At 42.1% G+C, this 16,981-nt stretch overlaps 1 protein-coding gene across 2 annotated transcripts in view; it reads right to left on the bottom strand.

Annotated features, from left to right (window-relative positions):
- Nucleotides 1-6,205: 6,205 nt before the first annotated feature.
- The window catches only part of SGCB (sarcoglycan beta), a 41,327-nt gene continuing 30,551 nt past the window's right edge, over nt 6,206-16,981 (bottom strand). For both annotated transcript variants that reach the window (XM_056557961.1, XM_056557956.1), the window contains exons 3-6: nt 15,829-16,014; nt 10,320-10,511; nt 8,263-8,394; nt 6,206-7,713 (exon numbers count right to left, since the gene is read on the bottom strand). In XM_056557961.1, coding sequence (XP_056413936.1) covers nt 7,513-7,713; nt 8,263-8,394; nt 10,320-10,511; nt 15,829-16,014 — 711 coding nt within the window. In that variant the 3' untranslated portion in view covers nt 6,206-7,512. The remainder of the gene's footprint in view (nt 7,714-8,262; nt 8,395-10,319; nt 10,512-15,828; nt 16,015-16,981) is intronic.

Raw genomic sequence — 16,981 nt, forward strand, 5'->3', positions numbered from 1 at the left:
GGAAAATAAGAATGATCGGAGCTGTCAGAGACAGCCCTGACCATCCTAAAGGATAGGAGCGAGGTGGCAGGGGTGCCACCTCCTCCTATCCCCTGCCATTGGTCGATCAGGACTGACCATCCAATGGCAGTTGGGGGCGGGGGGGGTTCAAATTCATTTCTCCCGCTCTGCGCACCGATTGAAGTCCAGGCAGAGCGGGGGGAGCATGGCCGGCTTACCAGGCGGCATTGGAGTGGCGGCAGTGGCGGTCACTGCAGGGACATCGGGCGGCGGCAGGAGAAGGAAGGCCGGAAAGTGCGGCGGTGGAGGAGGCTGCAGTGAAGATCGCTGGTAAATGATCTTCACTGTGGTCTTCTAAATGTTGCCAAACCACAACTTCCAACATGCCTAGAGAGCCAAAGGTTGTTTGGGCATGCTGGGAGTTGTAGTTTTGCAACGTCTGGAGGGCCACAGTTTGGAGACCACTGTGTAGTGGTCTCCAAACTGCAGCCCTCCAGATGTTGCAAAACTACAATTCCCAGCATGCCCAGACAGTCAGGGATGTTGGACGGTGTAGTTCTGCAATATCTGGCCCTTCAGATGTTGCAAAACTACAACTCCCAGCATGCCTGGACATTCTGGGCATGCTTGGAGTTGTAGTTTTGCAACATCTGAAGGGCTACAGTTTGGAGACCACTACTTAGCAGTCTCCAAACAGTTCTTCCCCAGTTGATGCATAACTACAACTCCTAGCATGCCTTTTGCCTGTCAGTGCATGCTGGGAGTTGTAGTTTTGCAACAGCTGTAGGCACACTGGTTGGGAAACACTGAGCTAGAGTCTGTTTCCTGACTCAGTGATTCCAACCCGTGTGCCTCCAGCTGTTGCAAAACTACAACTACCAGAATGCACTGACAGACCCTACATGCTGGGAGTTGTCGTTTTGCAACAGCTGGAGGCACAGGGGTTGGAATCACTGAGCTAGAGTCTGTTTCCTAACTCAGTGGTTCCCCACCAGTGTGCCTACAGCTGTTGCAAAACTACGGTGCATTCTGGGAGTTGTAGATTTGCAGCAGCGAAAGGTTTGGGGCACCCCCTCCTCCATCTCCCCCCCCCCCCCCCATGTTGATGTACAGGGTAAATTCACACAGCTCTACAAGTTTGAGCTGCGGCAAATTTTCCGCCACAGTTCAAACTCCCAGCAGAAAACTCACTGTGAATCCCCGCCTGTGTGAATGTACCCTAAAAACACTACACTACACTAACACATAATAAAAAAGTAAAACACTACATACACACCCTTACATGTCCCAGTAAATATGAAAAACATCTCATACGGCAGTGTTTCCTAAACTGAGCCTCCAGCTGCAGCAAATTTTTATTTTCACAAGGGGTAATAGGAAAAAAAGCCTCCCAAAATTTGTAGCCCCATTTCTTCTGAGTAAGGAAATACCCCATATGTGGATGTAAAGTGCTCTGCTGGCACACGACAGGGCTCAGAAGAGAAGGAGCGACATTGGGCTTTTGGGGAGAGAATTAGGCTGGAATTGAAGGCCAAGTGTGTTTACAAAGCCCCCATGGTGCCAGAACAGTGGACCCCCCACATGTAACCCCATTTTGGAAACTTCACCCCTCACAGAATGTAACAAGGGGTACAGTGGAGCATTTACACCCCACGGGTGTTTTATTTTTCATTTGCACAGCCCACTGTTCCAAAGATCTGTCAAACACCAGTGGGGTGTAAATGCTCACTGTACCCCTTGTTACATTCCGTGAGAGGAGTAGTTTCCAAAATGGGGTCAAATGTGGGGGGTCCCCACTGTTCTGGCACCATGGGGGCTTTGCAAACGCACATGGCCCCCGTCTTCCATTCCAACCAAATTCTCTCTGCAAAAGCCCAATGGCGCTCCTTCTCTTCTGAACATTGTAGTTCGCCCGCAGAGCACTTTATATCCACATATGAGGTATTTCTATACTCAGGAGAAATTCACAAATTTTGGGGGGCTTTTTCTCCTGTTACCCCTTGTGAAAATGAAAAATTTGGGGTAACACCAGCATTTTATTAAAAAAAAATACAAATTTTGCGTCCCAATTTAACGAAAGTTCATCAATTACCTGTGGGGTGTTAAGGCTCACTGCACCCCTTGAGGAGTGTAGTTTCCAAAATAGTATGCCATGTTTTTTTTTTACTGTTCTGGCATCATGGGGGCTTCCTAAATGCGACATGCCCCCAAAAACCATTTCAGCAAAATTCACTCTCCAAAAGCCCATTGTCGCTCCTTCCCTTCTGAGCCCTCTAGTGCACCCACAGAACACTTTACATCCACATATGAGGTATTTCCTTACTCGAGAGAAAATGAATTACAAGTTTTGGTGTAAAAAATTTAGATTTTGATTTTTGTCCTCGATCTAAAGGGTTAAACTTTTTGGATGTCATTTTGAATACTTTGAGAAGTGCAGTATTTCCAACATAAAGACCCTCATATACATTTCAAAACTTAACTGGTCCCTGAAAAAGTCTGATTTTGAAATGTTTGTGAAAAATTGGAAAATTGCTGCTATACTTTGAAGTCCTCTGATGTCCTCCAAAAGTAAAACCATGTCAACTTTATGATGTTAACATAAAGTTAACATTGTATATGTGAATCAATGTTTAATTTATTTGACATGTCCCTTTTCCTTACAAGCAGAGAGCTTCAAAGTTAGAAAAATGCTACATTTTCAAATTTTTCCTGAAATTTTGGAAATTTTCACCAAGAAATGATGCAAGTATCGACAAAAATCTACCACTAACATAAAGTAAAATATATCACGAAAAAACTGTCTCGGAATCAAAGTAAAAGCATCCCAGAGTTATTAATGCATAAAGTGATAGAGGTCAGATTTGAAAAAAATGCTCCCGTCCTTAGGGTCATAATGGGCTCCATCCCCAAGGGGTTAATTTTCCATAAACGGGTCTGGATCTGTGGTTTTCATCAGTACCATCAGTACCAGGGGAGCGCATCCTGCTGCGTTCCCCTGTCTGGTGTTCGGAAACAATGGACGCCAGATGCTACACTACTGATGACAACATGTTGAGATTTAGGCTGGGTCACATATGCCAGATATATGTAATCCCAGCCTTATAGGGGGAAATATATCAACACCAGTGGAGGTTTCTGTGGTGTGTCATGCGCCGTATGGGATTTTGGTCCTCGATATTTGGCGTGAGTCCAACTACTATACGCTGCAACGCGGGCTAGAATAAGGGCCAATAGGATGCATTCCCACTCTTTTCCTCTGGGTCCTGGCACGCGCCACGATCATTCTCGGACTGGATCCTGCACTGTACTAAGTTCCTATTTTGCTGTCTACCTTTCTATTACTACACCAGACCAGCTGCCTCTGGCATCGGGAGGAATACAGCCACATGATCAAACATTATTATATTAATGCAGATGTTGTGCTCTTAGCGCAACTGTGCAGGGTGAGTGTGCTTGTACTGCATCTTTTTGATTATTGGTGTCTTTACATATTTCACTAGGGGCACTTGTCTGTTTCTTTTGTACTTTTGATTCTTTTATTTGGCCTTTGCATGGAGTTATATATCTCTTTCAATTATGTGATGGGACAGTATTAAAGTCCTTCAACCAACTCTAAGAGGAGTTCACCCTGCCAAAATCCTTCTTCTATAGGTATCTACAGTTGCGCCATGCACTTGACTCTCAATCTAGAACCTGTCTATTTGCCCCTCATTGGCAGTCAATAGTCTTTTTACCCATGTCTCTACTAAGGGGGTTATCTCTGAACTCTATAGCGAATTATTTTCTTCCTATCACAGGGCTTACCCACTGACCATTAAGGAGCCATGGGAGTTGGATGTTGGTCCTATATCGGGTGAGCAGTGGGCTCAAGTGGTGGCCATGACGCCGGGGCTTGCAGTTTCAGAGGCCTATCGTGTCTCTCAAATATTTTAGTTGCACAGAGTATACCAAACACCTGTCTTTCTCCACAAAATTGGAGTTTGGCGAGATTCCTGTTGTCCGAGATGTTCCCTGCCTGATGCCCATCTGTTACATGTGATGTGGGAATGTACTCATCTTACGCAGTTTTAGAGGGAGGTAATTCAGCTGGTTGGGCGGGTATATGGTCTCACTTTTCCCGTGTCTGCTCTTGTGTCCTTGGATTTGTGGAGTAAGTCTGAGGGTAATGGGATGTATATTCGTGTATGTAGAATTTTGAATCCATTTGGGGCCCTTGCATAGATACTCCAAGGGCTAGGGGTCTTTTTTGTATGTTTGTATTTGTTTTTTTGTGTAAACACTGAATATTCAATAAAAAGAATTTGGTAAAATATATATATATATATATATATATATATATATGTATATATGAAAAGGAAATGGAGCAGCACTCTCAGAGGCAAAAAATCTGTAGGTGCAGGCAGTCTCAGGGACCCCGGTCCTGGGTCCAAAAATTTGCAGAGGAAAAGAAGCGGCTGCAGCACACCGTTTGATACTCCGTGTGCTGCAGCCGCTTCTTTTCCTCATATATATATATCAAAACCTATGCAGAGAAAAAGTTAACCAGTTGCCCATAGGAACCATTTAGATCGCTTCTTTCATTTGTCAGAGGCCTTTCCAAAAATGAAAGAAGCAACTTTTACTCTGTTTGTTTTTTTATAAATCTGCCCCATAGAACTTATAGACTGTGGTTGCCAGTTATAACAACCCCTTTAATATAGATGATTAAACTGAGAGATAAAAGACACAATACCACATAGAAGAGCACATTTATGTACAAATCTTGTTTTTATTTTTCTGTTGTCTTTTTTTTCTAACAGCAATCTGGAAAAGCACTCAAATTTTAATGCACCTCAAATATTTTAGCATCAGCAGCACACATTCATATATAATACTGTATTGGTTTATTAGTGCACATTATTTAAAGGGGTATTTTGAGTAGATTTTTTTTATCCAATGTGCTCAGCCTGGAGGAAATAATATAACACTTACCTGCCTCAGTCCCATTGCACAGTGCTTGTTATATTAGGGGTCGGCACATGAGCTGCTCGCTAAGGCAGGTTGTTGGCCCACAGTAGTGTCTTTCCTTAGCAGATGATTGAGCCCAAATACAGCAAGTGTTGTGCAACGGGACCGGCTCCAGGAGAATGATGGTGGTGGGAGCAAGGAAGGTAAGTATGTGCTTTCTTTTTTATGTTTCCACCCAGGCAGAACAGATCAGTTGAAAAAAACAACTACTTTTAATACTTCTTTAGGGTCTATTCACACGTACAGTATTCTGCGCAGATTTGATGCGCAGGATTTCAAGCTGTGTTCAGTCATTCTGTTTACATTGAGATCTGCAGCAGAAAATCCTGCGCATCAAATCTGCGCAGAATACTGGATGTGTGAATAGACCCTTAAGGTCAGAGATATTAGTGTTTCCAAGCCTCACTTCCGATTTCAATGATAAAACATACTGATAAATGGCTTGATGTTTTTTCTTCTCACAAGACAGGGAAATCAGTTCCTACTGCAGCGCAAAACACATTCATTTCACAGAGATAAAGTTCAAAAAGAAAAATGTGTTAAATAAAAAGCATACGATGGTCATTATTTATGAAAATATACTATAATAACAAGTACATCCCATATCTCCAGACTAGGCTAGTGCAGAAGAAAAAAAGAACAAGAAGCCACTGTAAACGTAAGCATATGAGGCTGAGCCTTCCACTTTTTGCTGCAGAAATGCAGCAGATTGCACTATATTTTCCCTATTGTCATTCAGTGGGAATCAGATTCCATGTTGTGTGTAACCTTTCTATTGCAATGTGAAAGGGGTTGTAGAAATCCCATTCACATGCACATTTCTGCACGGAATATAAGCTAAAATACACATAAATATAATGTTGTGTGAATATACCATTAGAATGTAGCAGTGTCTTCATTCACACTCATTTTTAAAGACCTTTGTACCCCTTCATACCCATAAACAATGCAGACATTTTCCACAAGCAGGCTACACCCACAGAGTAATAACTAGAGATGAGCGAACTTACAGTAAATTCGAATCGTCACGAACTTCTCAGCTCGGCGGTTGCTGACTTTTCCTGCATAAATTAGTTCAGCTTTCCGGTGCTCCCGTGGGCTGGAAAAGGTGAATACAGTCCTAGGAGACTCTTTCCTAGGACTGTATCCACCTTTTCCAGCCCACCGGAGCACCAGAAAGCTGAACTAATTTATGCAGGAAAAGTCAGCAACCGCCGAGCCGAGAAGTTCGTGACGAATCGAATTTACTGTAAGTTCGCTCATCTCTAGTAATAACCTGTTTACACTCACTTATCTACTGCATATGTTCCTGATATCATTTTGCTGTAAAGCTGTAGTTGTCTTTGATCATGGATGTGCTATTCTCCGCATGCAGCATTATTTAGGGAAAAGACTGAAATTATATGAAAAAACTCAAAAGTGGCTTTGGTTTGGTGTCAGTAAAAATCTAAAAACTTATAGCCGGTCGCTTACATATAGGAGACTATGCTGCTAACAAACACCACTGCCCCCCCCCCCCCCCCATTTAAAAAAAAGGTAAAAGGCAACATGCCCAAACCTTCCCCTCAAATGAGTTATTGGGGTACATCTCACTAGATAATAGAAAATAAAATTGGAAAAAATATGCACATTTGCTAGCTGCAAAAGTTGTTGATTTTCACTTGAAAAGGCAACAAAATCTGTAATTTGGCAAGGGTACTTTTGCAAAAGATTGTACATATTTAAAAAGGTTCTTTAACACAGCCTCATAAAGATAAGATGAGGAGGGAGAATAACCAATGGAAAGCTATAAGACACCTTAAAGGGGTACTCCGCTGCTCAGTGGTTGGGACTGCTCAGTGTTTGGGAAAAACTGTTCCAAACACTGTAGTCGGGAGCTCATGATGTCATAGCCCCACCCCCTCAATGCAAGTCTATGGGAGGGGGCGTGACAGTCGTCACGCCCCCTCCCATAGACTTGCATTGAGGGGGCGGGACATGACGTAATGAGAGGGCAGGGCTATGACGTCATGAGCTCCTGGCGCCGACTCCAACGTTTGGAACAGTTTGTTCCATACGTTGAGCAGCAGAGTACCCCTTTAAGTGTGGAGCTCCTGCCTCTTTAAACAAAAAAAAAACCCACCAACATAAAATATTAAATATATTATGATATATTGCATAATTAATTCAATAAATGCATAGCTTGTTGCTTTTTTACATTACAGGGGATGAATAGCCTGATGTTATCACTTTACTATAGTAAATGTGTTATAAATAATGATTATACATGAGACCTTTATGAAGTAGTCAGAGGCTAAGTAACTGTATGTGCACTAAGGACATGTCCGACTGATAGAAAAACTGTGGTCAATTCCTGGAAGCTTATATGGACTGTCTAATTCATGGATTAGATATTTAATACTGGGAAACAGCCTTCAATATTGTACAGTATCCAAACAGTTTACACACAAAACAAATACTGAATAAGGTAAAACCCTGCATGAATAGCTGGCATGGTTTTGCTCTTTAAAATGTTGCTCCACAAGGGTTAACTGAAGTCTGGCAGCCCATGTTGCGACTTTCCACCAATACTCGGAATAAAGTTCCATCTGCACACATGCACAGCTTGTAACGCTCCGTCCCATCATCGTACAACAGCTCCCCCGTGGAGGTAGGTAACCGGGAAGGACTCACCATCACACTGCCATTCAGAACTATGCTGTTTTCCTAGCGAGAAAAACATATAAGATTAAGTTTTGGGTAACTTAAAGGGGTACTAGGCTGCTCAGCGTTTGGAACAAACTGTTCCGAACGCTGGAGCCGGCAGCTTGTGACATCATAGCCCCGCCCCCTCATGACATCACGTTCTGCCTCCTTAATGCAAGTCTATGGGAGGGGGCGCGGCAGCTGCCACACCCCCTCCCATAGACTTGCATTGAGGGGGCGGGGCTATGACATCACTAGCTGCCGGCTCCAGCATTCGGAACAGTTTGTTCCAAACGCTGAGCAGCGGAGTACCCCTTTAAGAAATAGAAAATAATTTATTCTGTATCAGTAGCGTATACTGTTTACACAAAGTGAAATATCCCTGCTACTTCACATACAATTTTTTTTGTATTAATTACAATGCATTTACAATTATCTGTAATTTCTCTTGAAACAAGCAAAATAATCCAAATATGATGGAAGGGAAAAAAAAGGCACAAAATTCAAACCCAATAAAACAAATATATAGGCAGGATGATCAGAGTTTTACGAAATCTTACATCTACTTACTGCTTTCAGTACAATGTTTCCTCCGGTGCGGAAATCTATAGTCTTTCCCATTATAAAGACTCCTTCATTTCCCCGTACAGTGATTTTTCCATCAACATTTATTTTCAGGTCGCTGCTTGCGCTACTGGTAATCTAAAAAATAAAGAGATGAATAATAGTCTAAGATATGTAACACAATATACTACAACGTTTTTTTGTATATTCTTTTTTTTTTTTATGTATATACTACAACGTAGATTTTTTTCCCTTGTCCACCCATTTTAAAGGGGTACTCCGCTGCTCAGCGTTTGGAACTAACTGTTCTGAACGCTGGAGTCCGCGCTGGGAGCTCGTGATGTCATAGCCCCGCCCCATCATGACATCACGCCCCACCCTCTCAATGCAAGTCTATGGGAGGGGGCGTGACAGCTGTCACGCCCCCTCCCATAGACTTGTATTGAGGGGGCAGGGTGTGACGTTGTGAGGGGGCGGGGCTATGATGTCACTAGCTGCCGGCTCCAGCGTTTGGAACAGTTTGTTCCAAACGCTGAGCAGCGGAGTACCCCTTTAAGCTTAAAACTGCTCAGATGAGGTGCTTTATATTTTTTTACCTGAGCTGGTAGAGCAAAGTATTTATATTACTAATATAGAATATCAATGCAAATACAACTTTTTCAATTAAGGGGTCATTATTTCAAGATCACAGGATTTGACTGATGGGGCCCCCACCGCTCTAAAAAACAGAGATCTATTTCCCCAGGGTAAATGACATGTCAGAGTGCACGCTGGGCCACCCCTCCATTCATTCTGAACATACAGAGCTCAGCTACAGTTATTGAGTTTAAAGGGGTATTTCCATCTGTAAATGAGGGCTCTCTGGCCCCCTCCAGTCTGATTGAGCTGGTCAGGAAGCTGTATCTGGCTGCTGTGCTGCACTGGTTACACAACTCCCATTAAAGTCAACTAGCGTTACATAAACTGTGGCTAAAACAGTCTCTAAGCTGCTGTCAGACCACCTCAGGCTATACTGAAGTGAATTGAAGCTAATAGATGGCTTTTCAATATGGAATCTGTATCATTCATAATTATGTTGTGATTTATTTTACCGCACTGAGTTTTTCTGCAGCATGTGAACGTGGCAGAATGTCTGCAGGCAGAATATAAACTGATTTGGGATTTTGCTGAATCCGCATCTAAATCGTCATAGAATCCACAACATATCCAAACACTGAAAACATATATGTCCACACTTACTTACACTAGTCTGAGAAGGGAGAAAGATGCATTTATTTGCACCAACCTTCACAAGTATCTGGGGTACTCCAGTGGAAAACAAATGTTTTAAAATCAACCGGTGCCAAAAGTTAAACAGATCTGTAAATGACTTTTATTTGGAAATCTTAATCCTTCCAGTACTTATCAGCTGCTGTATACTACAGAGAAAGTTGTATAATTTTTAACTGTCTGACCACAGTGCTCTCTGCTGACACCTCTGTCCATGTCAGGAACTGTCCAGAGCAGGAGAGGTTTGCTATGGGGATTTGCTCCTACTCTGGACAGTTCCTGGCACGGACAGAGGTGTCAGCAAAGAGCACTGTGGTCAGACAGAAAAGAAGAATACGACTTCCTCTGGAGCATACAGCAGCTGATAAGTACTGGAATGATTAAGATTTGTAAACAGAATTACTTTACAAATCTGTATAACTTTTTGGCGCCAGTTGATTTAAAAAAAAAAAAACAGTTTCCATTGGAGTAACCCTTTAATACATTTGGCATAATTGGGACTGTATAAAATTGGAATCTTTTGCGCTGTTTTCAGACTTTCCTCATGATAAATTTAACTGAATCTTAGAAACAATGCCAATTCCTTTTCAATACTTAGCAAGGTATTTTATGCACTAAACTGGCATTAACAGTTTAATAAACTACTAGACCATAATGCATGTATGTAATGACTATAGACAGAAATGAGATTCTATAGCTGTAAGAGGCATAACAAATAAAAGTACCTAGCTGAGGTAATCTTAACATGATATAAAAAAAATATAACGAAGAAGAAGAAAAGAGAATTGTATTACCCTCTCTGTAGACGCTCTCTGCACATTCAACGTTTTAACTCCTTTAGGCAAATGGAATTCATGTTTGTCATAATCTGTGCTGAACAAGGTGTTCTGAGTTCGGGGGTCCACAAACTCCATGCCAATGTCGCTGGTAATGGAGGTCTTGCCCTTGTCCACTTTTAGTACTGTCGAGCCTTGTTGAAGAATCACCTTGAAATGCAAGACCAAGAAGGTACTGTGAGGCAAGGCCAATAAAGCATTAATGACAAGTCTGTGAGTTACTGGGAAACCTTATTTGTGTACAATGCAACATAAAATCAGTGTATAAAGGGAGGATCCTGCCCTATGCAGAAATCTCCATAAGTAATTGTCCTTTTCTGATCACTATATCTTTTTTTCCCATAAACAGGGATGTATGAGGGCTCCTTTCTTGCGCTGTGATCTGCAGTCTTTAACGCTACCATTTTTGCTTTGATGGGACTTTTTGATCGCTTTTTAGAATTTTTTTTTTGATGTTTGATATTTTTTTTACGTCTACACTAGGGATCGTTTTTTTAGGGCCGATATTGATAATCAGTGGAGGTTAGGGCCGATGACCGATAACTTATACCGATATTCCGGTATAAGTTATCGGCTATTTACCCCCCCCCCCCCCGAACACACCGCTGCAGATCATTGATTTAAAGCGGGCGCTTTAAATCAATGAACTGCAGCAGCTTTTGCGGTGCCATAGACCGCCGCCGCCACCCGCTTCTCTCCCCCTGCCTGTCTGGGGGTCCTGAGTCCTAAACCGGGCATGGGGGAGGCAATGGGGCCGGGGCGGTGCGGTGGGGGGTGCGGCGTGTCGGTGGTGGGGAGGCGGTGCGGCGGGTCGGTGGGGTGCTCGCGGTGCGGGGCATTATCGGCATATCGGCAACATAATTGCCGATAACGATAATGCCCAAAATCGTGATTATTGGCCGAACCGATAATCGGTCGATCCCTAGTCTACACCATTTACCGTACAGGATCATAAGCATTATATTGAAATAGTTTGGCCATTTACGCACACGGCGGTACCAAACCACATACGGGACAAAAATGAGCCGACCGGAGTTAGCGCTTCACTCCGGTCGGCTCAATGAAATACATTACATACTGGCCACGTACAGCAGGGATACGGATTATGTTTTTGGTTTATAGTTGTGTTTTACCTTTCATGGATACCTGCTGCTATTGCATTACCTGTCAACTCATAGCAGTATGTTGCTGTACCTGAACTCTTCAGTTCAATGTATCCTCTGTTTTACTGCTTAACCCCTTGGGGACGGAGGGTTTTTCAGTTTTTGCACTTTCGTTTTTTCCTCCTTACCTTTTAAAAATCATAACCATTTCAATTTTGCACCTAATAATCCATATGATGGCTTATTTTTTGCACCACCAATACTACTTTGCAGTGACATTAGTCATTTTACCCAAAAATCTACAGCGAAACGGAAAAAAAATCATAGTGCGACAAAACTGAAGAAAAAACGCCATTTTGTAATTTTGGGGTTTCTGTTTCTACGCAGCACATTTTTTGCTAAAAATGACACCTTATCTTTATTCTGTAGGTTCATACGATTAAAATGATACCCTACTTATATAGGTTTGATTTTGTATTACTTCTAGAAAAAAATCATAACTACATGCAGGAAAATGTATACGTTTAAAATTGTCACTTCTGAGCCCTATAACTTTTTTATTTTCCGCATACGGGGCGGTATGAGGGCTCATTCTTTGCGCTGTGATCTGAAGTTTTTAGCGGTAACATTTTTGTATTGATCTGACTTTTTGTTCGCTTTTTATAAATTTTTTCATTATGTATAAAGTGACCAAAAATACGCCGTTTTGGACTTTGGAATTTTTTTGCGCATACACCATTGACCGTGCGGTTGAATTAACTATATATTTTTATAATTCGGATATTTCCGCATGCGGCGATATCACAGCGGCGATCGGACAGCGAGGAGGAAGGTAGGGGACCCTCATGCTGTCCTACAGCTGTTCGGGATGCCGCAATTTCGCTGCGGCGATCCCAAACAGCCCCAAGCTAACCGGCATTCGTTTACTTTCACTTTAGACGCGGCGTTCAACTTTGAATGCCGCGTCTAAAGCACTATTAGCCACGGGTCCCGGCTGTTGTTAGAGGCCGGGCCCGACCCGCTATGACACGTGGAGTGGGCGAAAGGCATACAGATACGCCCTCCATCCCCAACAGGTTAAAAAATTTAATAAACACACATTTTTCTGAAACCTTTTAAAAAATGAAAGAAGCTATCTAATTGGTTGCTATGGGCAACTCAGCAACTTTTCCTCTGGACAGAGTTTCATAATTCTCCCCCATGGTCCATTTCATAAATCTGCCTGTGCTTTCATAATGTAGAAAAATGCTTTTATCTTCCTGTGTAAGTGTCAAAGAGGCGTTCCCAAGCCTTTAAGTGCTTATGGACAAGATTGCAGGGGTGAAAGATGCGTTCCAACCTAAAACCATCAGTGGCTTGGCAATGCCTCTTTGCACAGGAGGATTAGGCATTTTAAACTTCTTTTCTACCTTTTATGCCCCCTTTTAATGTCTTTGTTATCACAATAAATATATATTTTTCATATCTAAATGTTGTAGAGTGCAATTCGCCGCTCCAAGCTGCCTCACTGGGGGCCTGCGCCACATGCGCAGTGTACTTAGACATCGCGGCTACCCCGGCCAGGGGGTGGCGAGTAGGCAGTCAGCAACAGCTGGTGGCACGATATGGGTCGGGTGACCAGCGGATCTGCAGCATAAAATACGCTGCAAATTCGTTACATGTGATCCTACCCTTATACAATAAATGTTGCAGATGACCGACTGTAGGCTTGGATTATAAATGAAAAAGGTCACTAACATCCATCCGGGAATATCTGATTACATTAATTGTGGACATTTTCATATGCCGTAGATTTGAATGTTTTTTTGAACAAAGATACTGTATCAAATGTGACATGTCCCATTTTTTCTGCAACACAGAATTCAAGTCAATGATGCAGATTTTGGCATGGAATCCATACGAATAATATGCTGTGTAAAGTTACTGTAGGGCTGCCCATGCACATTATGACCGGCATTTATCATTGTAGGTGTAAGTGAAGCATTTATCATTGTAGGTGTAAGTGAAGCATTTTTCTACACCTTTTTTGTGTGCTGACAATGTGTAGGAGCACCAGATATATTAAATGGTCACAGAACATTTGATAAATTTTGTGCAGGTCACATTTTCTGAAATTTCTCTCTTCACATACACCAGAAAGCTAAGCTAAGTCTGGGCTGGTGTAGTTTAGAGACTTTTCAGTGGCTTTGTGCCTTTTTTACAAAAAGGCACAGTTCATAAAACCCTTCTATATCATGTGTATTGCCAAAATCAGTGGATTGCAACTCAAAATCAGCAAAAATGTGCAAACCAAAAGGTGCAAATAAAGGCGCAAATAAACCCTGCTTGCGCCTTTTTTGCACCTTTTGTAGACACAAAAAACAGTCTAAAGAAAATGATAAATATCGGCCTATATGTCAGCCAAAAGCCAGTATGGCCAACAGCTATTACGTCTATATCCTGCATGAACATGAACCCTCGCTTTGGCTGAGCGTGTATGTTTTCTTAATAGGAGAAAGGAAGTGAGCTGCCACCAAATAATGCTGTAAGTGGTTTATTTTCTTTCTTTCTCTGATCTTCCAATTGTATCAGATGACAAATCCCCATATATATATTAGATATTTGGTTGGTCACAGTAAAATAGGATTTGGATGACTATGATTTGGATAATTGTATTTCACCAGTAAAATAGTAACATAGTTTGTAAGGCTGAAATAAGACATATGTCCCTCCAGTTCAGCCTATAACCCTGCACAAATGATCCAGAAGAAAGTAAAATTCCCCATGAGGTAGAAGCCAAATCTGGTAGTTAGAATGAATCATTGGATCAGCAGCCATGTAACAGTGTGAATTGCACCTGACAGATCACCTTTAAATTCTGTTGGTAAGGGAAAGTAGCATAGATGCAAAAGAGGCAAACAGAAGAGCAACTGAAGCATAAAAGTCCAGTTATATACATTACACTCTAATATTCTGCACTATATAAGCAAAAAGAATGCTTCTCTAACATCCTAATAACAAAAAGGCTGAGCAGATGAAATCCAACATGCCAGATGTTGCCATCTGCCATCTGGGGAGAGTCTGGAGACCTAGATACACATAAGATGGTTGGCCGGTCCCACCTAAATTGGTGGGTTCAGCTGACATTTATCTAATGTATGTGGCCAGTTTAACAAGCAGAATTATTTTTTTCCCCCAAAAGTGCATGAAAGATGTTAAAGGGTAGCTCCCACCATCCTATTTTTTTTTCTGTCCCTGCCTATTGCCAATCTATCCCTAACCCCCTCCCTGCTTTAAATTTTTATTTTTACTATATTAAAAATGCTTTTTGTCTGCCTGGCAATGTGCTCACTACCAGGCAGACTTCCCCAGCAGGCACCACGTCACTGATGCCTGCTGGGGGGGACTTCCGCCCCTAGTTCATCTACACAGGGTGCCTCCAGCTGTTTCATCACTACAACTCCCAGCTTGCCCTGACATCTATTGGCTGTCAGGGCATGCTGGGAGTTGTAGTATTGAAACAGCTGGAGGCACCCTGTGTAGATAAACTATTAGTTATATGCGGCGCTAGCCCGTCCCCTCCGTCTCACCCCCCCCCCGCGCCCCCGCCATACCCCGTTCCCTCCATCACAACACCCCCCCCCCCCCCCCATTCCATTACACTTACTGCAGAGTCCGGCAGCGGGCGTGCAGGGACAGCGGCGGCGACGCTGAATGAAAAAGGACCGATGCCCGGCCTAGGGAGACCCCTAGTGGCCGGTTTTCAAATGTAAATTAAACTATTTTAATTAAAAAAATAAAATAATTAAAGTATGTTAGAGATATGTTGTAGTACATAAGTACTACAACATATCAAAAAATAAAGTTGGTGACAGTGCCCATTTAAAGGAAAACGATCACCTCATCACCCAGCTGGATTTGAATATTCATTGGCGCTGGTCACGTGAGCACTTGTGCCTACTGAGCCCTCACGTGACCAGCGCCGAGGAATATTCATATCCAGCCGGCAGGCCGCCTCCAGTGTGCAATTCAGAGTAGACAGAAGAGGATGTTTAGAGGGACCAGGCACCGGACTGCAGGTATGTATATAGGTCAGAGGCCCCCCATCGGTCTCCTGTTCACCTGCACTATAACCCGGCATATCAGGTTTAGTGTGGGTGAACGGGGGACCATTTTCCTTAAAAATTAGCTTTTTTGGGATAAATAACAATAATTTTTCATGACATAGCCAAATAGGTGTCTTCAATACAAATAGATGTCTCCAATCTGTTCATCTAGTTTCTTTTTTTACTGAGTGGGTGAACAGATGGAATTCTAAAGTAGTCAGTTCAGTACTGCTCACATGGTGATCCTTATAAAGAAGGTACAGTATATACGTAACTTACAGGCTGGTTGTTTCCAGTAATCACTAGGTCCTCACTGCGTCGTCCTCCCACGGTGCTCTTGTATAATGGATGTATTACTCCCATGTCAGAAACTTGTTTGAACCGGAGTAAGCCACTGTCATGGAATTCCATGCTTTCACAACCATTAGGACCAATACGGATGACAACCCATATAACCAATGTGATCTAGAAAAAACAAAAAATGGCTCATTACGTTCATGTAAAACGTTGCTTCTAGGGGGATACATAAAAGACACAACACAAAGTTACTGTGTGTCCATAATATTGATGCTTAGGTTTGTGCGTGTACAATAACCATGTGCATAAGTTCTAAGTTTGCTGTCACAATTAACCCTTTGAAGACCAAGCAAATGAAATTTAATACATTTAAATGTCCCTTCCCTCTCTTTTTAAGAGCCATAACTGTACTATTTTTCGAATAAAAGAGCCATATCAAGGCTTGTACTTTGTAAGGACACCCTTCATTTTACCGTAAAAAAATACATGCTAAACAGAAAAAAAAATTTGAGATAAAATTCAAAGCCAAATACCAATTTTTCAAATTTGACTCGTCAGGTCAGTACAGTTACAACGATACCTAATTGGTATAGTTTGCAGCATGTTTTACTATTTATAAAACAAAAAAACTAAATTATTTAAATTGCCATTTTATTGTCCACCTATGGAGCTCTTTTTGGGCTCATGTTTTTGAGCCATAATTTGTCATTGTTATAATTGTTATAATTGCTTCTTATTCTATGCTTTCTGACGTGATCAAAAAGACTAAACACAATTCTGGCATTTGAATAAATCAATACACGAAGTTCACTATGCCCCATATAAATTTTCAGCATATTACTGATCATGTATTCTTGGACTTAAAGGGGTATTCCAGGATTTTTTTTTTTATTTGACTATGCTACAGGGGCTGTGAAGTTAGTGTAGTTCATAATATAGTGTCTGTACCTGTGTGTGATGGTTTTCTCACAATTCTTCTGTGATTTTCACTCCAATATTTATTTTTACCAGCATACAAAATGACTATTGTCTCAGATTTTTCCCAGGTTGCAATGCGGCCGAGACCTGACTCACTAGTCAGCTGATGACAGGGAACCTGTCTGCTTCAATGGGTGGAGGGATCAATCTGCAACTA

This window comes from Hyla sarda, chromosome 1 (assembly GCF_029499605.1).
Source record: "Hyla sarda isolate aHylSar1 chromosome 1, aHylSar1.hap1, whole genome shotgun sequence".
NCBI classification, from domain to species: Eukaryota; Metazoa; Chordata; class Amphibia; order Anura; family Hylidae; genus Hyla; species Hyla sarda.